General features: G+C 49.6%; 1 protein-coding gene across 2 annotated transcripts in view; it reads right to left on the bottom strand.

The window, feature by feature from the left end:
- Positions 1–14,899, bottom strand: part of NPTN (neuroplastin) — a 51,354-nt gene extending 36,455 nt beyond the window's left edge. For both annotated transcript variants that reach the window (XM_038184867.2, XM_038184866.2), the window contains exon 1: positions 14,691–14,899. In XM_038184867.2, coding sequence (XP_038040795.1) covers positions 14,691–14,778 — 88 coding nt within the window. In that variant the 5' untranslated portion in view covers positions 14,779–14,899. The remainder of the gene's footprint in view (positions 1–14,690) is intronic.
- Positions 14,900–24,110: the final 9,211 nt, after the last annotated feature.

Genomic DNA, 24,110 nt, shown 5'->3' with positions numbered 1-24,110 from the left:
TTCCATGGAAAGCACTGAAACATCCTGCCTGTTTTCACCTATCAGCTAGCAGGTTTAATGCTTTCCCACTCGTTTATCACTCGAGAACATGGCTTTTAATCAGCTCTCTGATAAGAGATGGGCTGGGCTTTACATCACATCGCTGATAAAGAGATGGGTTTAATTTTTCCAGCACACTTGCTGCTCTCTGCAGCCACCCAAGTATGAGTCAGCAGCTGCCCTAGAGCACACCTTGTGCAACCAATTGCCAGAGCCTGCTGGATTTCAGTACGTTAGCTGGTGGAGCGGATGCTGGGCACTACTTTTCTTGGTCTGCTTTGCCCTGTTCTTCAGCCAGCTGCAGAAGCACGAGGAGGCATCTCATCTTGCAGCTTTACAGAGGTGAGGGTAGGTTCTGACTTGCTATGGAGGACAGCACTACCCAGAGAGCACTGTGCAAAATGCACGAGCCCCTGCTGGAGCGCTGCCTCCCTTGCATGGAGAGGGAAACCTGAGGATTACTTCAGCCAAGCCCGCAGACAGGATTAACGTTTTCTGGACCCAGACCAACATTCCTCATTTCTCTGCGCATTACAAAGTCTTGCCCGGTTTGACGTGCAAAAAAAGATTTAGGGAGAAACTAATTCCATTTGGTTGCTGAAGCAACATTCAGGGAGCCCTTAAGTAAATGGTTCAGAGCCATCTCTACCGTGAGGCCATCCTGGGAATACGTCCCACATAGAAAGAAACTGCTCAGTGCTGACCTGCTCCGAGGTTATAAATCAGGGAACACAGCCTCGAGAGGAGTTCTGAAGGTCCTCTGCTCCAACAGCCCCTCCCAAGAGGAAAAAAACACTCAGATCAGGGCAAGGAGCTCAAGCTGCCCATTCACCTTCCCCCACACATTCCCCCAGTGGATGTTTTTATTTAAGAGCTTCCTCGGAATAATCGAGCAATGCTTAGCTTTACACCACAAACAGCTCTGACTGTAAGTAATACTTAATCACCTTTACTGGGCAAAAAACACTCACAGTAACCATAATTCAATGAAATACACGGTTCATAGGAGATCATTGGGCAGAAACGACACTGACATGTAGGAGTCGTGTCTGTGTGCCCTCAGTTTCTGGAAGCTACCCTAAAAGCCCTAAACATATTCCCTCCAGACTCAACCCTTCTCCAGGCACCTTGCCCACACTCATACATTTCATGAGGTGTGCACAGTGCTTCCACTCTACTTCTGCAGCAACCCCATGCTCATACATTTGATACCACAAGATGGGAGAAATGTAAACAGATTCGAGTCTGGAATATTTGGCAAGAGAGGAATAATCCAACCAAGAAATTAAGAACTACTCCCTCGTTTTGGCTCCATGTTGATGTCAGCCTCCTGCCTAGCGTCACATTTTGAAGCATGGCAGTTTGCGGATCTCCTTTTTCCCAGTTTTTCAGAGGGCAAGAACAATGTTCCTCTAGTTCTCTTGTGCTATGTAAGAGTGTGGTCTGAAGAACCAACTGGAACACTGGCCTAGGTGCTGACAAATGACAGGGAAACTTGATGTTTCCCCCTTAGCTACTGGAACAGTGAGGGGGCAAAAGAACCTGACAGAGCCCCCTTTACATACGAAACAAACCTTGATGTCAAATTTTAATTGCAAACTTGGCTATAGGAATCTGTGTTACACATCCTGATTTCTCTGCAAAGGGCTCAGAAGTGCTGATAAGGAACGCGGTGTGTTACACGTACACCAGACTGAGATGGCACACGAGCAGACGTGTGCAGGAAAGATGCTATTTTTTACACAGCCACGTCCCTGAAGTGCATTCAGAAGTCCCTATCATAGCCCATTTTCTGCCGAGTACAAGCTCTATTTTCAGTTTATAGCTTTGTCCTGAGAGAAGTCTGCTTTGTGTTTTAAACCCAATTGCTTAGAGGCACCGAACAAGTGTCATCTAGCAAGCTCCAAGTGTCTGCCCTGCGAGTTCATCTATTAGAGCAATTCTCTCTGCTTTGGACATCCTGGTTGGAGATGGGTACAGTACTGCAGACACTAACTGCCACTGCAGACGTGGTATTAAAGCCTTCTCTTCTGCAGGAAGTAAAGACCAATCTCTCATTTCCTTGTATCACCAAACAAACAAACAATAGGTATCAGCCTGGTGCACGCGTTAACTTGCCTGTGAAACGGCACCCAGAGCAACAGCAAGTTCATCCATTTGTTCAGTGCCTTCGAAAGCACTTTCTTTGTATTTCAAAGAAAAAGTTATAGGGCAGCAGTCAGGAACTGCTCTTAGCAGTCTCCAGAGCAGCTGCATGCACCACGAGAGGCATGGCAGAAGGCAACGGACAAATCCTAAACAAATCCTATGTAGCTAGGCAGCATTTCAACCACATGCTTAAGTAAAACACCTCTGGTTAGCTTCATTCGGCAGTTTGCCTAGACCAGCCCCTCGCACAACAGCAATTAAACAACGGTGGGTGACGAAGCCATTCCAGGAAAATGGCAAGCCACCCCTCAGCAAGGACACACACCTCCGTTCAGGGCAGCACCAGCGGAACGCAACCCACTTTTAGTACCGGAGTTTTAAAATCCCAGAGAGCTCTGCCATCGCCAGCTTCCCGCAGGCTGCACGGGCTGCTAACTGCTCCCCAGGGCTGCCAACAGCCCCTGGGCTCTGCTCAAGGACTGCTGCGAGTCAGGAGACTTCTGTGTGCTGCAGGGATGAGGGATTGAGGCAGGCATGTAAGTGGGAAGCAAGTTTAACAAGCAAGTGTTCACCTTCCTCCCGAGGCAATGCAGGAGCAGGATGTGGAGCCAGAGTTCCTGACAGCCGGGGAGCTGTGGCCGGTGCTGCTTTTGCATGCATTTAAATTCCTCTTGGCTCAGAAGGGTGCACGCTGGCAGGAAGCTGGTTCAAGCCTGATGTGGTTCAACACATCAAGAAGCATTGACCACGGCAGATTTCCTTCCAGAGCGAGTTTGTGGACTAGTTTCTCACGGGTTTTTCAAAGATTAAGCTTGCATCATCCTCTGCAGAGGAAGGCTTTATTCTTCATTTTTTTCCATTTATGCCTCTCCCTGACACAAGTTAGGGACAAAAGTCTTACAATCATCCATGCAGGGGAAAAATAAGCCAGTCTTTGATAGCATGAACTCTTTTTTAGGTCACTACAGAAATACTTCTGTTACAGCTGAGGAATGTACAAGAATTTCCCTAGAACACGATGGCATTGCTCCTGTCTATTGCCAAAAATACTTGTTAACAACCAGGAACGCACTCCCTAGGAGTAGAAGGGAAGGGTCTCCGCTTTACAAGACAGAAAAGCAGAGCTCCCGACAGCTCTGCTTCAGCAGTCTTAAAGAAGACAGAAATTTAAATGTGTCCAGTGTTCACACAAACGCAGCAACTGAAGCCTGCACGCTCAAGCTCTCAAAAATATTTTAAGACAAGCAGATCTGCATCCTAAAGATACGGAAATCTCTGTAAGATGGTGGTACAGATGACAAAAAAAATGTCATGTTCAGATTAGTTATTTCAAGTCCACAGACTATTCCATTAGTAAGGTGAAGGTTTGAAGTATTTTCAGTCTTGCTTTGACCTTTCCTGATCCAACAACCGCATTTGAAAGGAGAGTGATTGCATTTCTCTCTGGCAGAGAAGCACACACTGAATGGCAAACCTGTTTTTTCCCCTTTTAGACATGCTGCAGAAGAACGAGCTGCTGTCTCATCTGCAAGGAAGAAAACGCTCCGACTGTTTTAAAGAAATGCCTTTTGCAGAACCGTTGGCTTATGTAACAGGTCACACAATCTGAGGCAGAGCTGAGAATAAGCCATTCAGGAAAAAAAAACAAAAAAAAAAAACAAAAAAAAAAAAACAAAAAAAACACTGCGTGCCCAAGAAATGCTAACAGCAAAAGGAACAACACATTTTGAAATGCAAAGCAGAGTTCAGAGAGCAAGAGCTGCTTCAGAACAATGTGTAAGATGCTGCCCCTGCTCCAGGAGCTGGGGTTGGAGAAGGGATGCTCTACTTACTGTATGCAAAGCTCACGCTCCCCACAGCCAGAGAGCAGTTCTGTCTGTTGGCTGCTAACTTCGGGGCCGTGCACCTGCAGCGGGTCAGGCTGCAATCTCCCTGCTTAGCCTGCTCTCCAGGACACCACAACGCTCTTCTAGTTATGGGGATGAGGAAGGAAATGCATTAGAAAGTACAGAGGATGCCACAATTTGTTTGCCAAATTGATGTTCCTTGGCAAATTTTGAGAAGCTCATCCCTAAGGTGCATTTCTGAAAGTTTCTCTTCCCCCCAAGGCATTTCTCCAGCACAGTTCAGCTTCTCCCTGTTTTGGCAGGCCTGGTGCTCCACTAACACGCCCCTGACCACAGCAAGGCTTTGCTAACTCAAACAGCCCTACCAGGCTGTCTACCACCACTCGTGGCTCGTATGTAGGACATGCCAGTAGAAATAGCTTTGCCCTTCCCACTGCTTCGTGCCAGCACATGCAGCTGCACCGGGGCTGCGTCACAAATCGGATCCTTCCTTGGACCGGGGGTTTGATCTCACACGGCCTACTGACACTGCTTAGATTATGGGTACAGAAATAAACTTCTGAGGGCAGCTCCTCCGCAGCAGCAAACATCACTATTTAGGAGCTGAAATTCAAGTTGAGCATGAGCCAAGGTTAATGTGAGCCTCGCTGGCGATGCCCCACGCCGTGCCTCCTAATCCCCCCGCAGAAATCACCTTCCTGCAGCCCAAAGCTCCCTCCCAGCACACTCAGCTACTGAGATCTGCTCCCCACGCCTCACACAAGGGATGCGCAGGAAGGTGACTAACCCCCAGACACATCAGTCATGGATAAAAGGATCCTGTATGGAGCTGCCGGGTTTTCCAGATCCTGTCTTCCAGCTTAGAAGCAGGAGGAATAAAGGGAGCTGACACAAAATACTGCCAGAAACCTGTTCTTTGTTCGGGATAAGGGAAAAAATTTACAGAATAACATTGTGTTACCTGTACTAATTATAGGTTTTTGTTTGTTTTCATCTGTATCTGCTTGAAGGCTTCTGCAAAAACCTAAGAAATTAAACCCTGCAACAGTTCAGCAAGTATTTAAAGATTAAATGGAAAACTCTTCTGTTTGAACTCAGCCAAAGTACCAGCACATCACTGACACTATGCATTACGCAGACATGCCTTGATGGGAATAAAAATTAGAAGCTGGGAAATCAAGGATTTAAGGTGACTTCACCCTAAAAGCAATGAGATGAAAGAAAAGAGCACTCCACAGAAGTCAGGGGCGAGATCTCTTGTGCCTGAGCTGTCCAAAGAGCTTAAGTGCAGCCTACTCAAGGTACGCAGGATCCAAACTTAGCTCAGATTTATTTAAAAAATATTTAACCACATTTTAGAGATTCTGTGGTGGTTGAATATGTGAATGGTGACCTAAACAATTCTGCTGGTTTCTATTTGGAATCCTCTCCCCAAGCTCAAGTGAAGAGATGGTTCTTCATTTGTTTTTATCACAGCATTCCTGAAGAGCTGTGGTAGGTAACATGAGGGCTGCATTAAGTAGTCTCACAGCTCTTGAACCAAAGACCCCATTCAGCTGTGCAGTTATTTTACAAAGACATCTTTTAAATATCTTCCTGGAGGTCAGACCAAAGCACGCGCAGCATTTGTCCTGCATTGGGCCCTTCACTGCAGCAGTTATGAGAAGAATGTCAGAACAAGGCAAACACAGTCCTCATCTGCCAGCCTTCCAGGGTTTGCTGCTGAGGGATCTCCTAAACCAGAGGTGACATTTTCACAGCCATCTCAAGGCAAGTTTACATTTCCCAAAAAAAATAAAGAACGAAAAACCTTTATTTAGTAATTTTCCATCTCCAAGAGGCTCTGATTCAGTTCAAAAGAGGACAACAGCGTAGTATTTCTAAAAACCCTTTGGGAAATCTTTTTGTCAGAGAACTGGAGAGCAGCAGCAGACGAAGCATTCGCTTGGTGCTGTGGAAGGAACAGGATAAATCCCTGCCCCGTTAATTTGCTGCCTAGATGAAGCATAAAGGGACAACAAAAAAAAAAGTGATTTTGCTGAAAAATCTGAATGTAGGCCACTGGCAAGCCATTGTAACTCAGACGTTTACTCACTGAATACTAGGAAGCCCCACACCCTTCTGGATCTACTTAAAGCAAGATTTGAGAAGATGAAAGTACGAGGGAAAAGAGCTAAGCAGCACTTCATTCATCCAGCCCCTTCTGCCATTTGTGCCTTAACTGGTATTTATAGCTGCTTAAGAGCTGGTTCTCTCTCTCCTGCCTTTTCTGCTCCTTTCTCACAACAAGGTCCTTCCTGGGATTCAGAAATGACTTCCTTCTTCCTCCACGTGGCTCAATCTGGAGGTCACCACGTCGATCCTGGTAGCACTAAAAATAGGAGCTCCATGAGCTTTGCTTAGACCTAACTCGTTCTGTTATGTGAGAGCAAGTGAGAGCAAGCTGAGCACTGCATCACTTCCAGCACGGCACTGAAACACCCGTCAGTAAAAGTGGAAGTGAATTCCACATGAAAGCAAATCAGTGGTGTCTTCGTCTCTCATCAGGTTCAGCACCCTGAAGAGACATGAACTGTCCCATCTGCTTCAGCAGGAGAACCTGGCCTTACTTCACACTGCTTCTCCTGCCAAAGGTACCAAAAAAAACACAAAGATTTGCACTGCACCCCATCTTAACACAAATAACACAACAGAAAGAAATGTGGAAGGAAGGAGAGTGCTCCTTGAGGGAGACGAAGCCATTTGCACTACTGCCATGTGTGCAACAAGAAAAGCGCTTGGTACAGCACACCCACCCTCGGGTACTCTTGTCATCCCAACTGCTTTGCATAAAAAAGAAAAACAAATTGGCACAAACAGGGAAAAGCTCAAATAGTTCCCCAAGTGCAGGAGTTAGAGGTGACAGCACTTCTGCTGGGGACAGAATCCAAAGGTGAAGGCAATCCAGACCTTTATAAAACATATGATGGGAGCCGGTGAGCAAATGAAACAAGCCCAAACGCAGTAGAAGAGAGAAAAGTTTTGTGAAATGAGACTTTTTTGGGGTAATTCTGAGAACACTAGGGTCAGAGCAGAGACAAATGGACATTCCCAGGCCTACATCAGAGAGGTAAGGCTTGGCGAAGAAGCCAGGATAAAACAAACCCAACAGGGCCAATTGGCAGTGCAGGTTTCTAGGTTACAGAAAGCCCCAAGTACCCAACACCTCACTTTTTACAGCAAACCAACACACAGCAGAAGTGGCAATCCATGGATTTCTCTCAGAGCGATCATACAAATGGAAAGCTGACACCCACAATGTCTGTTCGTTCAACCAAGAGGCAAAGCCAACCCGTTCACCTGCTCTTTGGAAATACCAGCAGCAAGTCCTCCAGTCTGCCTGAAGTGCGCTGGGATTGTACCAGAAGGTTCAATTAAGCGCACTCCTTTCTGACGGGATGTGTGCAGAGCAGCCAGTAACACTTCTGCCCACTTTGTCAGCTCTTTTTTTTTTTTTTTTTTTTATTCCCCAGCACAAAGATGCAAGGGGCTTTGGGGGGAGTCCAGGCAAGCCCCAGCTTCCCACTGTACCTAAGGAGCAAAGAGGAGCCCATCCAGGAGACTTCTGAAGACACACGGATGTACAGCCCGGCTCTGAGTCACAAGCCCTCGATGTTCAGCTGCTTCAGGACTCAGAAAAGCTTCCCCGAGGCACCTCTCTTCAACAAAGTGGTAAGCCTCAGCAGAACCCACTGGTTATGCAGCCTGGCAGTCGTTAAAAGGAAGCAGCTTGCTGCAGAGCTTGCTTTACCGTAGGCAAACACCGAACACAACAGCACCTCCAAATTCTGAGCTCCCAGTTTGCAGCCTGGAGTCATTAAGACAACCTATCCCAAGTGGAAATTAAGCTGCCTGCATCAAATCAGGAAGATAAAGTGTCATAGTATGAAGTGTCAGCTGACAACGACCTTGGATGCTTAACGCAACAGAGAGGAGGAAACAATATTGAGATTGAGCTCCCTGGGAGGTAACTTGTTCGTACACAGAGGCGAGGGCACCTCAAGCAGGAATTAACAACAAGTAGCAGCACACCAGGGCAACCTTCATTTCTCTTTTAGGGTCTAGACTGTCAGATTCATTTCACATTTTCCTCATGGCAGTCCTTATCTCCAGCATTTCCACTCAAGTCTGTCATTAAGCACCACTTTTGGCATCACAAAGGCAAAAGCTGCTTAACATCACAGAACTGGGGTGATTTTAACAAGGCTGAAAGTAACAGAGCAGCTGGACTTCAACCTGCAGCCAGCTGAGCATCACTTAATTCTTTTCGAGTTCTGAATGAGTATGATAGGAACTGAAACCCTTCCACACTTCCAAACCGAACCTGCTAAGGTGGATTATTCCAGCTCACCACCACAAGGCTCTCCTAACATAAACCAGGCCAAAAAAACCCCGCAGCAGTCAGTCACTATGGCATCCGCTTGGTTTTTAAAAATACACCCAAGCATGTGTTCCTTCAAACTCCTGCTGAATGCCTTCGCTGGACTATTTCAGTCTGCCTTTGGTTTGCTACGAAGCCTGCTGGGAGCCTACTGCTTTGCTAAAATCATCGTCGAGCTCCCTTTCTAGGCATTTAAATACAATTCCCTCTGGTTTTCACTTCAAATATATTTTGTCAGTTGTGCCAACCTCCCAGAATTAAATCCTTTTCCCCAGGACTTTTTCTCCTATTTGGAGTTCTGGCCTGGCGGCACCTTTTCACAGTGTCCCTTTTCGCATCCGTAACAGTCTTCTCCTTTTCTCCCACCTTCAATATCCACCTTAGAAGATGTTTTTATTTGAGGTGTCCAAGGTACACAAGCTCTAGGGAGAGCCTCTGTGGCCCCTTCATCACCACAGACTATCACTGATTCAGGTAATGGGGGAAGCAGCTACACCACTCAGCTGCTCTAAGCAACACTTTGGCTTAACAGATTCCTTAATGTCATATTTGAAACTATGGACTCTAAAAGAAGCCTATAGGAATTAGAAGACTCTAAGACTTTCCCCCCTTTATTCATACCAGAACAGGGCATCGTTATTTAATTTTCTTCTATAACAAGGGCTCACGATGCAGATGCGTTTAGCCTGGTGCTGCCTGGGACAGTGCTCCTCCTCAGCTGCAAGATTTGATCTTTCAGACACCCCCTTCCTTTTTTTTTTGGTGTATAAAAAGGCTTCCGATCTGATAGCAAAAACCACCCCAGTTTACACGAACACAGTGTTCCCGAGGCAGGTCTGAGATTACATCTATGTACTGAAGTCCCAAGCACACCTTCAAAAACTGCAGGACAGACACGGTGCCTCTGCCTCCCTCACAAGCAGCTGCAGAACAAAATCCTCAGTGCCCTGCCCCTTTCCAACATCAAAGCCACTAAGGACAAAGGCTGCCCTACCCCACCGCTCCCCAGCAGCTCCATTTGGGGTTGAATTTACCCAGGACCAGAGCCCAGCGTTGACGCTTTGCCCCATGCCTTCCAGCGGCCAAAATACTACGCTGCCATCGCGGTGTCATTTTCCACCACGTGGAAACGGGAACAGGGGGGAAAAGAATGAAAATCTCACTCTCAAGAACTTCTAATTCTTAATTATAGCAGACATCTCTGGCTTCTGACAACACATGATGAAGAACCCTTCACGGCTGCAGAAGTTATTGTCTTTTTGCTTGAATGAGTTTGCGTCAGCGCTTAAGTGGTGACTTCAACCACACAGATGACCCAAAAAAGCTTCGAGCTCATCAAGAGGGCATGAATTTTTAAAAGTCTACAGTAGTTATCTTAGTAGGGGATAAATACTCCCAAGACATTCAATCCAGGCTGAAATTATATTTAGATTTAATTAGACCCTCTCACTTACAGCACCAAAAGAAATGGTGCGGTGCAAGGTAGCAGAAAAAAAAAGTTTAACGTAAAGTGAAAATGTATTCCATATCAAGGAAGTGTTGTTTGTTTTTAAAGGAACATAAGTGATGTTTCAGGCCATTATCATGGTTTTAATAACTAGATATTATTTTCTGACACAGAGCTTTGACAACAGCCGAGGACTGTTGTCCTTTGACTCTTCCCCCCTCCAACTTCACACAAGCCAGTTCCACATTCTAGCACTAACAGGGTAAAAAACCCTGCCAAATCCCTACAATATTACAAAACGCAGCTAAGCAGCTTGTTTTAATTGCACTGACTACACAACGGCCATCCTCAAGCACCTATCACGCTGTGTACAGGACACGATCCCAAACCTTCACACCCAGGGGCAGCAGCCCAAGCACAACCGGGTCCCCGAGGAGCTGCCCCCTGCAAGAGCCTCCTAACCAAAAATAAGATGTCTCTGACATAGCTTTGCATGTCAGGTATGTGCTTGTTAATGTGGAACAGTGAACAAGTAGGTGGAAAATGGAATAAATAAGATAAGTGATGGGTAGAGCATCATTTAAGCTGGTCAAACCACAGCAAGCTGATGTAGGGGTGGGTTCCAGAGGACAAAATGGGACTTCTGAAAACAGGAAGGAAGGCATCAGGAATAGGTACAGTGCCATTTAATGAGCACAGCCAAGAACTACTGGGTTCTAGGCAAAGAGCACGAAGCAGCAGTTGTGCAACCTGACTGACCACTGGGAAGGATCCCACCGTGCTGTAGAGACCCCATTTGCCCCGTGCTGCAAACAGGAGCACCATCTGCAAGAGGCTCCGAGCGATCCTTCCATGCCGCTGAGACTTGGTCCTTTCCCAGCTGGAACCGTGGCCAGGTCCACACGTCACACTCCAGGACACGTGGTCAAAGGAAACCCACAGGAAAGCACCGGGAACAGTCAGGAAAATACAACTTGTGGTGAATGTCCGCGACAATTGACCCCCAGAAGTACAGAAAGCAATCGCTGGTGAGAAGGAAATACCCTGCTCCCTTCTCTAGATTGCACAGGTTTAGGGAATAAGAAGCCTAGGGACAGGAAAGCAGGTTTAGGATGGATTTATGGGAGACCTTTCCAGCTAATGGATAAGCAGAAACCGTTTATCTAACTTCCAGTGTTAAGAGGCTCCTCAATGGGAGTTGCAACACTTCCAGCACTCGTTTGAAGGCTGGGCTTTACAACCAGATGAATCACAGGCTGGCATTGTCCTTTACAATGCAAGTTCTTACAATTGCCTCCCCTAAAGTAGTACTTAGAGCTAAAGAAACAGCTCATTGTGAGGGAGAGAATGCACCTCATTCACCACTGCAACCAGCAGTCTTCGTGCAGCATTGTGCTGTGAGGACAGCCAGCATCATTTCAAGTACTTCCAGCAGCTCTCCACTCCTTGACACAATCAAAGCCCTTGTTGAAGTGTACCAGCAGTCGGCATCTCTTCACCCTTCAGAGATCTGCTAGAATTGGATGCAGTTTTCCAGCGTATACATTAGTCACGTTGCTTGTATCTAAGTTTCCTATGCGGGAGTTGTAGGAGGAAGGAGAATAGAGATGGTGGGGAAGGGAACAGAGCTCTGCACACTCTCCTCGCTGCTCAGCCCACACTCGCGCTCCGTAAGCGCTGTACGAAACTGTTCCTTGGTTTTATCTGGGGACCATTAAAATCATGTCAGTGCAAAATGGATGAGAAGCCGCAGTCAGAAATAACACTCACAGTTTTAAAGATGCGACGTTTAAGGATTTTCTCTTGTAGACAAGACACGATTAAGTCTGTTTTAACCATGCTTTGCCAGACCAGATCTTTTAAAAGGAAGAGCTGGCAAATAGCAATTCGGCTCACCTGGTGGGGTCAACTGCAAATTTAACAGGGTCAGCCTGAGCATCGGTAAAAATACAGCCACGCTCCTTTAAAACCAAAGGCTCCAAGGTGAAAGCCCTCATATCCTGAAGCCTTTATTTTTAAAGGAGCAGCTGGAGAAACAAATAGATTGCAAAGGTCAAAAGCCAGCAAGCAGAGAGGGCACGGAATTCATCACCAAAGAGGCGAGTCAAGCATCTTCCCATAAGGAGGACTCTGTTTTCAAGTGATCTTCCAGCAAATACCAGTTGGAAACCACAGGTTTACACAGACCTTCTTGACAGGCTGACTTTTTCCAGCTGTTCCTCCTCATCTCTCCTCTAGGCCCCTGCTCTGTCACTTCATTAAACCACACTTGGGGTGCACGCGACGGGCAGCACCCGAAACGCGACCTCGAGGAACCCGACATGGTTCGCAGAGGAATCCCCAGGAAAAGTTCCCTTTCTGACACACGACTTCTTCTGTGACCTTTAGACGTTTACGCAAGAGCTCTGAAAATAATCCACGCAAACGCCAGAAACCTGCTTCCAGTTTCATAAGCTTAAATCTATAGGCAGCGCTAATTAAAAATGTGCCAAATTGCACTAATTCTAGAAAAACCACTGGCTGTTCTGCAGCGATCCCTGGTCAGCAGCAGCAAAGAGGCTGCTCCCAACGGGCAGGACTCCTTTGTGTATTTTTTAGGGCCATGCGAGTGGTTTCCACCACATGCCATGCGTGTCCTGCAGCTCAACAAGCACTCACTGTTCCTTCTCTGACCCAAACTTGGCCATCCTGTGTGTTGAACAGCCCTTGGCATCACCTCTCGATGCCGCAATGGCTATGGATCAGTAACAGGTAACGAGGTTCTTATCCTCCACATGCCTCACAGCACACCCCTGTCAATATTCAGATTTTTTTTTTCCAGGGAGTTGCCCCTGACAGACTTCCACATCTGCTCAAATCACAGAATTTATAATTTTTCTAATGGCTTACAAGGAGCACACACAACCCAGGGACCAGCTGTACCATTCCCTCACAACAAAGCAAAAAAGAATTGTTTCATTAAGCAGCTCATTGGCCACTATTTGCAGAAAGAAATCAGTTCCTCCATGGCAGGGTCTGACCTCCAAGCTTTAAATTTGTTTCCCTCTGTTACGGCAGCATTCAAATTGGGGACAAAAATTCAGCAGCAGCAGCAATAGGAGTTCCTTTTGCAGAAGGACCTCCACCTCCCACTTGGCTTTCAAGTGCTCCAGTCCTTGCCAAGAAGATTTTCACTCACCTGTGTAAATTCCCACCTCAGCACTGATGCTCCCCCACCCTTTGCTTGCTAGGGCAACCCCAGTTAACCAAACACAAAAGGAGCTTTCAGGACACACCCGGGGTCTGTAGTCTCACCTCAAGGCACAACCAGCTGCCAGCATTTCACACCTTGCTGGCAAACCCAGCACAGAACAGCTTCAGGCACAAGACCCACTTTACTCACCATGGGGCAAGAGACCACTCACCTCGCTTCACCTGAACACCACGGAGAATACAACATGGGCGGATTAACCCTGCCAAAATGGTGTTTCAATAGCACAGCTACCTCAGGGAGCAGACAGCATCTCTGCAGCTGAGAACCTTGATGTCCACAAGGCAGCCCAACCTGCTGTATGCTGGGGAGCCAGGTCCCCAGCTCCCACTCAACACCAGCAAAATTTGCCCAGAGCCTTTGCGGCTCGTTCAGAAAGGCCCCCACATTGCAGAAAGCCTACAGGCTTCATTCGCACAGCGTGGGTGCCAAAGCTTCTCCTGGGTGGCTTACAGTCAGACATGGAGCTCAGCTCTGCTTTCAGACTGCAAACTCCAAATATATTGAGGCAGTCATTCCGATCTGGGGTCTTTGGGCCATTATTTCTTAAATCTGCTTGTCTACCACCACAGCCAGATACGCAGAAAGGCCTCAGTGCTTTTTTTTCCTAGAGCAAACAGCCAATGAGGCTGACCCCAGGCTGCAAAGCAAGACCCACCTCAGGAGAAGGAAGCTAGGGCAGCACAGTATCTGCAGAGCAGAAAGGATGAGGAGGGGAGGACGGAACAACGCAAACACATCTGGGGGTCGGTGCATTGCTGAGGTACGGTTTCATTTGGGGAAGATTTCCCCATTGCACAATAAACCTCCAGCTCGGGAGCCAGGCTCCTTGCCCTTACATTAGCTTCACCACAGGTCTGCACGAGAAGCCTGCCGGCAGCAAGGCAGCGCCAAGGCAGCTCCGGAGCACACAGAGCCTGACTTACGGCCGCCTCTGGCCTGCGGATCCCCTGGTAAGCTGCACATTTCTCTAAGCTCTGCAGGATCTTCCTCCGAGCGCCGATTTAGGCCAGCCTCTTGGCCCCGCTTCGTTCTGCCACTAATTGCCATGCACTTGGCTGCAAGCTCATCGGGGAGGAGGCATGCCGTGCTAGATTTAGCTCAGACTATCCTATAAGAAACAGAGAAGGGTTTTCTTTTTTTTTTTTTTTTCCCCCTTTTTCCTCCCAGTTGCTAAGGAACTACGACTTTATTGCATTAGAAACCGGCGAGAGCAGCTCGGCAGATGCGGGTTCGGTGGGCGGGAGGCGATGTTCCAGCCCCCCCGAGCACAAATCACCTCAGGAAGCGGCTGGGGAGGAAAGGGACTGAGAGCTAGGGGGCCCCCAGCTCCCTCCTCCCCCCTCCCAGCGGGGCCGGAGCCCCCCAAATCCCCTCCAAACCTCCCCTCAGCGCCCCCCCTTTCGCCTCCCGCACCTTTTTGACCCTCGTCCCCCGCCGTAGCCTCCCCCTTAGCAACCGGCGGCCCCATAGCAACGGGGCGGCCCCATAGCAACGCGCCCCCCCCCTCACTGCCACCCCCCCGCCCTTCACCCTCACCGTTCTGCGCGGCGGAGGGCGCCGGCAGCAGGCTGGCCGTGAGCAGCAGCAGGGAGAAGGCGGCGGGGAGCGGCCCGGAGCGGGACATCCTCCTCCTGCTGGTCGGGGCCGGGGGCGAGCGGGAGGCGGCTCCGTCCCCGTCCTTCTCCGCCGACCTCCTACCGCAGCGCCGCCGCCGCCGCCGGCTCTCGCGAGACTTCGGGGCCCCGCCGGGGGCGGGGGAGGCGCGGTCACGTGGGGGGGGGGGCGGGCGGGAAGGGCGGGAACGCCGCTCTCCCCCCCCCCCTCCCCTCAGGCGCCATCTTGTGCTGGGCTCGGGGAGGGGGGCGCTGGGTGACAGCGTCTCGAGGATGTGGTCTTGAGGCTGGAATGGGGCTGGGGGAGCCGGCTGGGTGCTGGAGGGGGGTGGGGGGGTGAAGGAAGGCGTCCGAGGCTCGCAGCTCTCGCAGGTGGTCTCGCAGGAAGCTCTGTCTCCACAGAGCCCCCACCCCCTCCCCCAGGGCTCTGAGGTGAGGAGGGTGAAGGCGCCTCTGCGCCCCTCCAAGCTGCGACCTCGCTTCTGGCCTTCGTTTTCAGTAAAAATGCCAGCAGATAGCCATGGAGGCAGGTTGGGGGCCCTGCTACCTTTCATATTCATCGCCCTTGCAAGATCACGATTTTCACAGCCATTATTACAAAAAATAATTTAAGAGTTTTACCCCTCTTCAACAGCAGCTGCGAGTGTTGCTGCAACCCCAAATCCGTCCCAAAGTGCTCCCCTTTAAGACACAAATAGGTAACCTGCACCCCTGAAAGACCAACGTGTTTTATTTTTTTCCCTCAGCCACACAATTAAGTTTAAACAATTTTATCAATTGTCACCTGCCTGCGTGTCTTTTCCCCTTGCCTCAGGTTTCTGCATGGAATATACCTGGCAAAAGTATTGTGCTTTTTATGAAAGGACAATGCAGCGTGTGAAGTTTTGCAGTAAATAATAAATGGGAAAACGCTGGGAAAGCCCCTCATAAGAGCAGCCTCCTCCTGCGCGCCTGCCTGAGGTCTGCTTGTGGTTAGGGCTGCAGACTGCCAGCACACAAGCCTACTTGTTGATAAACAAACAATAAAAAATAAATAAAACACTTGTGTTTTTTCAAGTGCAGGGCTCTGCCCTTCTGATTGCACAGATCTGAAGCTGAGGCCACAAGAAGTGAAGGCATTTGCCCCAGGTCAGTGGTGGAATTGGGTGCAAAAAGCTCAGAAATTCATTCCTGGTTCACTGGACCTGCCAAGCACCCCTAGAAATAGTTGTGGTTGCACCTCAAGGCTTGCTGGGTGAACTTCGGGCTGGTCACCTAAGTTTTCTCTTTATTTCCCTTCTTGTAGAGTACAGATATTGGGTCAGACCTACTACTTATGCTCGGGTTGCTTTGTACTGCGCTGGTGACCCCAGCTGATGGTAAACGCAATTTAGCTGACATAAAAGCAGATCTCTGGCTGCTCTCCCTCCTGGGCTGGCACACAGTTGGAGTGTGCTGCTGAACACTTTAACACACATCCAAGGCGGGGAGATTTGCAGGAGACTGGAACACAACACCACAGAAGGATGCTGAAAAAAAGATAAGAATAAAGAAAATCCCTCAAGAGCACATTTTCTGATTTTTGCTGAGTCCTCTGTCTCCACTCCAGAGATCTCTGCATGCTCAGGACTCCCAAAAATGTCCAAAGATTGTCTAGCTTCTTCCTCTCCCACAAAAGGGGCTCTGGGAGGATGTTAATGCAACCAGCAGTTGTTTCCCTTTCCAGGCAAAGCTTCTCGGCCATTAAATCCCATTGCAGAAGCTTCTTTGAGCAGGGTGCAGCGGCCACGCTAATTGTACCCTGGCTCACTGGCTTCACTTGGAGCAGCTCTTTGACGTTGCACCCCGGATCGCTTCGCCTCGTTATCCTCAGCTGATTGCTAGCAAACAGAATCGGAGTCCTTTCATTGTTGGCGTGAGTCAAGGAGTGAAAAGGAGGATCAGACACACCTTTTTCACGGAAGCCCTGCTACTCAGTCGAAGCGGATGAAATTGCTGCTTGAGCGCTTCAGGGCTTTGATGATGATGATCACGGGCTTAGGATCTGCTGAGGTCACAGCAGAGAAACCTTCAGGCTGTGCCCAACCCTGGCTGGCCATGGCTCTCCAAGGATGCCGTGATACTGAACTCGATCTGCATCATCTGTTCCACTGTGCCGTGTATCCTGCGCTTGAGCATTTCCATGGTGCATTTCCATGACTCACTATTCTTGCCAGCTGAATCATCTGTGACACTACTATTTGTTTTCTTGCCATGGCGCAGAAACATCCTCTTTTCTCCCCGTGTTTGTTGTTCCCTGGAACGGTCCTCACAGTAGCTCTAGAAAACCAGAAGGAATAGGGAAAAAGAAGCAGAAAGCAAGATTTCACATGGTGCTCTCCTTCCTTCTGCTTTCTGCATGCTGTTTTGCCTGCTCCGGAGGATTTTGCTGTAGCTCTCATTTTCGCAGACACCCACTCGGCATTAGGCCTTACCTACACTCGAGTGTTTTCCAAGTTTGGAGCTAGTTAGCGATGTACTTGCCTCCGAGCATGGTTTGTATCTGCACAGTAATACTTGTTTCGTAACCATGGCAGCTCGCCGTGACTCATGCTGCCGGAGGCCTGGGCCGAAGTTAGCAGAAGGCTTGGGCACACTGTTGTTTCCCTTTATCTTCTCCCCACCGTTGCGTAATTCATCTGTCACGTTTGCACTGCTCTGGCTCCATCCTGGGGACAATCCCGGGACATGCTGCCCTGCTCGCCAGGAGCTTTGCTCCGCCAGAGAGCAGGGAGCAGTTGCCGGGGTTTCCCTCGAGGTCTCTGATTACCCAGAGCGGCTAACGAAGGTGCCCCACAGATGGAGTTGCCCTGTGGTTTTGTGGTTGAGGCAGAGCGTACCACACAAGGAACAAAAGCAGAAGATCACTGTGCTGACGGACCCCACCTGAAGCCTGCTGTTGTCTTTGAGAGTCTTTTGGGGAGCTTTTGGGTTTCTACAGATTCCCTGATGTATTTTGCCAGTGTCTCAGGCGTCCAGCACGGCTAGCACGGGAGAAAAAGCTGTTCCCTCACTGGGCACAAGTATGTCCTCTTTTAACAGGTCACACTTTTAGTGGAGCTGTTTAGAAAAATAGGAGTTGCCAGCAGTGGGTGCAACATAGCAGCTTGATGGTAAGAAAAGGGTTTTATTCCTGAGGCAAGTGTTCCACTTGTTTTTTAGGGGATGTTTTTTCGCTTGTACAGTGATTCCTGACCTTGTGAGTGGAAAGCGGAACTCGGACACAGATTTTCCAGAGTAACTCACAATCCCCACACTTCCCCTTCACTTGAGACCCATCTTCTTTTCTCCTGGCACGCATCAATCTGGGTTATTCTCTGAGACTTCAGCTAAAGCAGGGCAGAAAGCGTGGGATCCAAAACAAGCAAAGAGGAAAAAAATCATCATACGAAGTTCCTGTTCTTTTTCCCACTGCAGAGCAGCAAGGAGGCATCGTCCTTTCGTGTGTGTGTGTCATCTTTGAGCTGTCTTCCTGCAACTGGAGGCATTTAAGACATCCCTGTTATTTTGATGTATTTATTGATACACTTTGGCACTTGAAGAAAGCTTTGCCTCGAGAAGTCTCGCTCGCAGTCACCTTCTTTTGAATCTATTATTGGAAAGCTGAAAATGTAGGGTAGAGCGTGAAATGCTTGGTGACGTCTAGCAGTGAAACTCCGCTACTGCAGCTGCTCTCGGGGCTGAGAAATGCTGAATAACGTCGGTTAATGCCTTGACATGCTGGTGAGAGCGCAGATCCGTGCTTCAGCTGGCTCGAATCAGCTTGTAGACACACACGCAGGGGACTTGCACACCAGAATGCCGCTGCTCTACAAGGCTGCATTAAGCATGGGGTCACGCTGTTTGTGTTGCGTGCACGGAGGAAACAAATGAGCAAACACAATGCAATATGCATGTGTGTGCTTGCATGTTATGTAAGGCTGCCGTCCTCAGTGCTCCTTGCCTGCCTTGCAGCATCCTAAGGAGCAGCTCTGGCCCTTAGGTTACACACGGATGATCAGCAGCTCGTCTCCTCAGAGGCACAGGAACACCACTAACCTAAGGAGATAACTGAGCTGCTGCTTCCAGGGCTGTCCCTGGAGAGCCACTAGCCCCTTGGGACACAGGAGACACCCATCCCAATGAGTCACCAGAAAGGCTCTCTGGTTCTTCTTACAGGCAGGGCATGAAAAGGCTTCGTCCCACACAGTGGCTAAATTGGGGACATGGCTCAGCATCATCGCTGCAGGCTGGACGTGGGGACACGGAGCCGCAGGACTGAGCTACTGGGGTCAGCAGCTCCTGCCACCATCAAGTCAAAATCACGGGTTGTTGCTGGCTGATAGGAGAATTGGAGCTTGGGGGAAATGCCAGTAGGAAAAACCAAGGTGATTCTGTGCAAGGGAATGTGAGAAAATGATGGAGGAGCAAGGAGCAACAAAAGAGGTGGAAGAAAAAAAAGAAAAAAGGAAGAGGTTGAACTGAAGTGGTGCTCTAAGGAATGAGAGACAAAGGAAAAGCTTGTAAAGCCAGAGAAAAGCATGTAAAATCACTTTCTGGGGAAAAAAAAAAAAAAGAGAGAGAGAGAGAGAGAGAGAGGAAGGACCCTTGGGTAGTAGTGAGGAGTATAGATGTACTTTCTCATTTTGCAGAAAGGTGGCTTTCCATATCTCAGCTCCGGCGGGTAATGGCAGTTTGGTTATTTCTAGCAACCCCCCCATCCTCCTACACGTTCAAATGTTCCTGTCAGAAATGGTCAAAATGTTTGAACTGATTTTTTTTTTCTTACCCTAAGGAGAAATGTCCTTCCCAACAATACAAACATTGTGACAGAAGAGGTAATTTTGGACGGAACGATTCACAATGCAAACAAAACCAGAATCCAGCGAGAATTATTGGCGTATCTGATTTCATCTGTGTTATGGCAGAAGTCTGAAGGATGCCTCACTGATTTTTGGCAGAAAAGGACTAGGACAGACAAAGAGGAATCAAAGTGCTGCTTTCCCCTCTCCCTGACCCAACCCTGAAGTTGTTTCTCTCAAAGGCAATTATTTCATCCAGCTCAGCCCTGCAGTAATGTTTTTTCTCCACCCATTTTTTTTTTGGAAACCAGGTCCAATAGATTAAGTTTCCAGTTACAGATATGAGAGCTATTCCCTGACCTCGTTATCCCGAGGAAAAGGGGTAACGTTATCCTTCTGCTCTCATTAAGAGCAGCCCCATCCAGCCGCGGGCAGGGCACGTGGGGACAGCCCCACTGTTCCCCAGCTCCCTGTGGGTCGCAGCAGGAAGCCTCTGAGAAGGCACAGGGAAAACCCGAACATCTGGAGCAGCTTGCGTGGCGCAGAGGTGAATTTATGGGCGATGCCGTCAGCAGTAGACGGCAGGTGGCACCCATGGATTAGCGCAGGGCTTGCTCTGGGTGCGCGTGAGCTTGGCTGGGCGATGCCTGAAGCGAGGGCCAGGAGAGATGCTTTAACTCCATCTCCTTGGGGAATTAATAAATAAGTAGGGAAAGGGGAAAAAAGGAGGGAAATGGGCCCTCTTGATTGCACGCAGGGACTGCTGTGTCCCATTTTTGCTGGCCTGGGGCACATTCAGGCTATTCTCTTCGCATTTTGTTAGCCTAGGGAGCGAGCTTGTATTGAGGCCCTGAATGCCTGGCATGTCCATAGGAAGCAGGGTTGCTCTGCCAGGGAGCAAAAAGTGCACTGCTCCTCCAGGGAAGTGAAGTGAGGGCACGCAGTGGCTGGCAGGATGGAAACAAGCCCCAAGGGACTTGAACAAGGGGAGCTGAAGGCAGCCAAGAGTCCAGACCATCAGGGGTGCTCACAGCGAGGAGATCAAGGCAAGAAATCTGTCTGTGGGGCAGGATCAGGCATGGCGAGGGCAACCAAGCTCAGATTCAGTGGGGCGACCCCTGCACAAGTCTATAACTAAAATGAAGGCAATGAAACTCAGATCAGACAATGAAATTTGGGTCATTTGGAGGCTGATGGAGGGACGAAGCAGAACAGGGGTTCATCACGCTGGGTGCTGCACACACCCATGCCATTTGTTGTATCTCCTACGTGATGCTTTGTCTGGCCATGGGGACATGGCCTGGGGACAGGGGACATCCCTCCAGATGCTGTCCATGGAAGGAGCCCCCAAGCAGCTCCAGACCCTTCAGGATGCACTAGGGTGCTACAAGGGCACCTGAGATGACACAAAATAAATACCAGCCACGAGAAGGAAGGGGAGCAGCCATGAGGGCACTACTGGCCTTTAAGGACCCCATTCAGCCTCACCTTCCTCTCCATCAAGGAGCACCAGGAAGGACTAGGCAAAACGGGCTGAAAACCTTCCAGAAAGGTGCAGAGAGGGCTGGGACAAGCTTCCGGATGCAAATGCAAAAAGTAATTTCTGCAGAAGGATTTCTCTATCGATAGGAGAAAACGAACAATAGGGGATGGCGGTGAGCGGCCACAGGCTCAGCTGAATATCTTCTGTATCTCTCTAGAAAAGCTTGGGGGAGTGCTGAGGGGGGGGAGATTTAATTGATGGCAAACATTATGGGCTGCACAGAGGTAGAGGTGCTCCAGACTGCGCAGGGAGGACTTTTATAGCAGCTAGCAGATGAGCGTTGTGAAAGATGGCTGTGATTCTTTGGGCATTTCTGGGTTAGATTGCAGTAAAATTGCAGCAAGAAAGCAATTTTGCTTTAATCAACTATATAACAAAGCCCCAACACAGTGAAGAGCAGAAGGTGTCAGAAGATAGGAAATTGTCGGCATTGCTGGAGCTGAAAGATAAGATTGTACTCTCCATGGCTACACTAAAAGAGGATAAATGATCCACAGGGGCAATTCAGAAAGAAAATAACCTACAATTAAAGTTGTTTGAATAACAGTCTTAGGGAAGCACGGGAGGAGAAAAAAGCCAGTTTCAGTGGAAAGTCTGAAGTCTCCTTCCCACGTGCTTTCAGAAAGCAGAACTTTTTTTTTGGGAAATGAAAGAAAAACTGAGCAGGGCAACCCCTACAGAAGAGCAAAGGATGAGTTATAGGGGACCCTACAGGGATGGGAGGAGGTGGTTGTGTTCTGCTCAGCACAGGTGGGACCTCAGCTCCGGTCTTGTGGCTCTCGGCTGCCTCCAGCCATGACTCCATCAAAGTGGGGAGAGGAAAAGGGCTTAATTTGTGGGGAAGCAAATACAGGGTGAAACCTATCTGTGAGTGTGACCCCTGGCACCTTCACTGGGTTTTGGGTGGGTGGGCTGGGTCGGGCAGGGCTTGTGACCGTGTCCCCAGGTGGGTCCTGCTATGGGACGAGGGAGTCCATGCTGCAAACCTCCCCTTGAAACCCCAGAGACCCTCAGGGGAAAGCGTGGGGGAACGAGGGGCTGAATTTTGGATCCATCATCGCATGTGACGGCTTCGCGAGTGGGAATCTCCTGATTTTTTATTTTTTATTTGCAGGACCGCTCCCAAGCAGGCAGCAGGGATATTTGGAGCGAGTCGGCACCTCCCGTGCTGCAAAATCCCCCGTCCCACCAGCCACCTGCCGAGGGGCCCCGCTGTAAGCAGATGGCTGCGGGGAGGGCTGCGGGGAGCGCTGCGGGGCGGCGTGAACGCGGCTCCTCGTGCGCCACGCGCTCGGGCAGCTGCGGGGTGGAAGCCGAAGGCGGCCGCCCCAGCCGAGCTCTGCGGTGACTTGTGCGGCTGCCACGCTGCCTTGCGTGCTGGCAGCTGGCTCGGAGGAAGAGAAGGAGGAGGAGGAGGATGCTGAGATGACGGAGGAGCTGCTTTGGGAAGGGCTTTTCTTGGGAAAGTTCTTCTGTGCGGCGCGGGGTGGGCTCCAAAATTGTGTGGCTGAGCTGGAAACGGGGCCCACCAGCGCTCTGCTTCCTGAAATCAGCTGCTCTGCGAGCACCAGCGTGGGGGCTGTTCCCTCCCAGGTCTCCTTTCCCTTCTGACCATCCCTTTTCCACCATCCCTGTCGGCGTTCGGAGCCAGGACAGCAGTTGGGGGCCACCCTGGGTGCTGCCAGCATCCTGCTGGGTGTCCAAGGGCCAGGAGCAGTAGGGCACGATGCGTCCTGAGGCTCCCAAAGGTCTGTGTCAAGGCAACCTGAAGGTTTATTAGGGTTATTGTTGCTTTGTGGGTGGAAAGCCTGATTTTGTCCAACTTCACCCATCTTTGATGTGGTAAATAGAAGTGCCAGTGACTGAGAATTTGCATGTGGCTGCTCTGAGCGGCTTTGGGGTGAACGTGGTGCCAGAGCACGCAGACTGCGACCAGCACAGCTTGTGTGCGAGCACAGCAAATACCAAATAGCCCGGGCAAATCTGCTTTGTATGGCTTGCTCCTCACCAGCACGGCATCTGCTGAAGTTCTGCACGGCTGGGCCCTGCTGTCACCGCGTGGGACACCAAAGGCTCTGCTTTGCTGCTACCCCGCTCCTTTTTCTGCTTGCTTGCTTGTGCACAAACTCAGCTCGTGGGCTCCAGAGTGAGCCAAAGAAAACACCTTAATGAATGGCTCTAGAGATGACAAAAATACTATTTTTAAAAGATGAATTGATGAAAGCCGTGCTGAAAGCAATCCTGCAGAGGTGTTGCTGGGGAAAAGAAAAGCCTCGTGACTTTCCTCTGATAAGAAAATATTCCTTCCTCACGCTGCTGGCGTCCCCCGGGGGGGAGTTTGTGCATCTGGAGTCCATCGCCGGGCTCTCTGCTTCTGAACGACTGCCGTGTGCTGCAGAAATCGCTGAGCTCCCTCCAGAGCAGCCTCCCACCATGTGCATGGACCCGAAACATCTGCGCTCAGGCGGCGGTGAGTGACTCACTGTCCCCAGCCCCAGCATGGCCACATCCGAAGCGTTTCGGCTCCGTTCCTCCAAGCGAGCAGGGCTGAGGCCGTCCCAGCTGCAGCCTCAGCAAAAAGCCCCAGGAACAGCAGGGCAGGACCAGCACTGGGCTTCTCCCGGGACCAGCTCTTCGCTCTGCTGAGGCTCCGAGCAGCCCCAAGCCCTCTCTGCTCCTCTTTTTGCTCCGAATCACTGGCAGGCGTTATGAATATGCATGTGCCCCAGCACCTTAGTGCGTCTCCTCGAGCAGATCCTGGCTGAACGTAAAATTAAACTTGCAAATCGCCGCCTTTTCTTTGCCTTCCCGTGTTTGTTTGCTTATTTATTTATTTATTCATTTTTCTGTTGTCATCAGCTTTGTTATCATGCACATACCTCGGGTACTTCAGGGTGCGAGGAAGGAAAATTAGCCAAAAATACTCATTTGGGACAGAGCATCCACTATTTAAATTCCTCCCTGGAAGCCTTGTTCCTTGTTAATTATGAACAGGCTTGCA

The sequence above is a fragment of the Anas platyrhynchos genome, chromosome 11 (assembly GCF_047663525.1).
Source record: "Anas platyrhynchos isolate ZD024472 breed Pekin duck chromosome 11, IASCAAS_PekinDuck_T2T, whole genome shotgun sequence".
Classification (NCBI taxonomy): Eukaryota; Metazoa; Chordata; class Aves; order Anseriformes; family Anatidae; genus Anas; species Anas platyrhynchos.
This window is presented reverse-complemented; position numbering and strand designations above follow the sequence as displayed.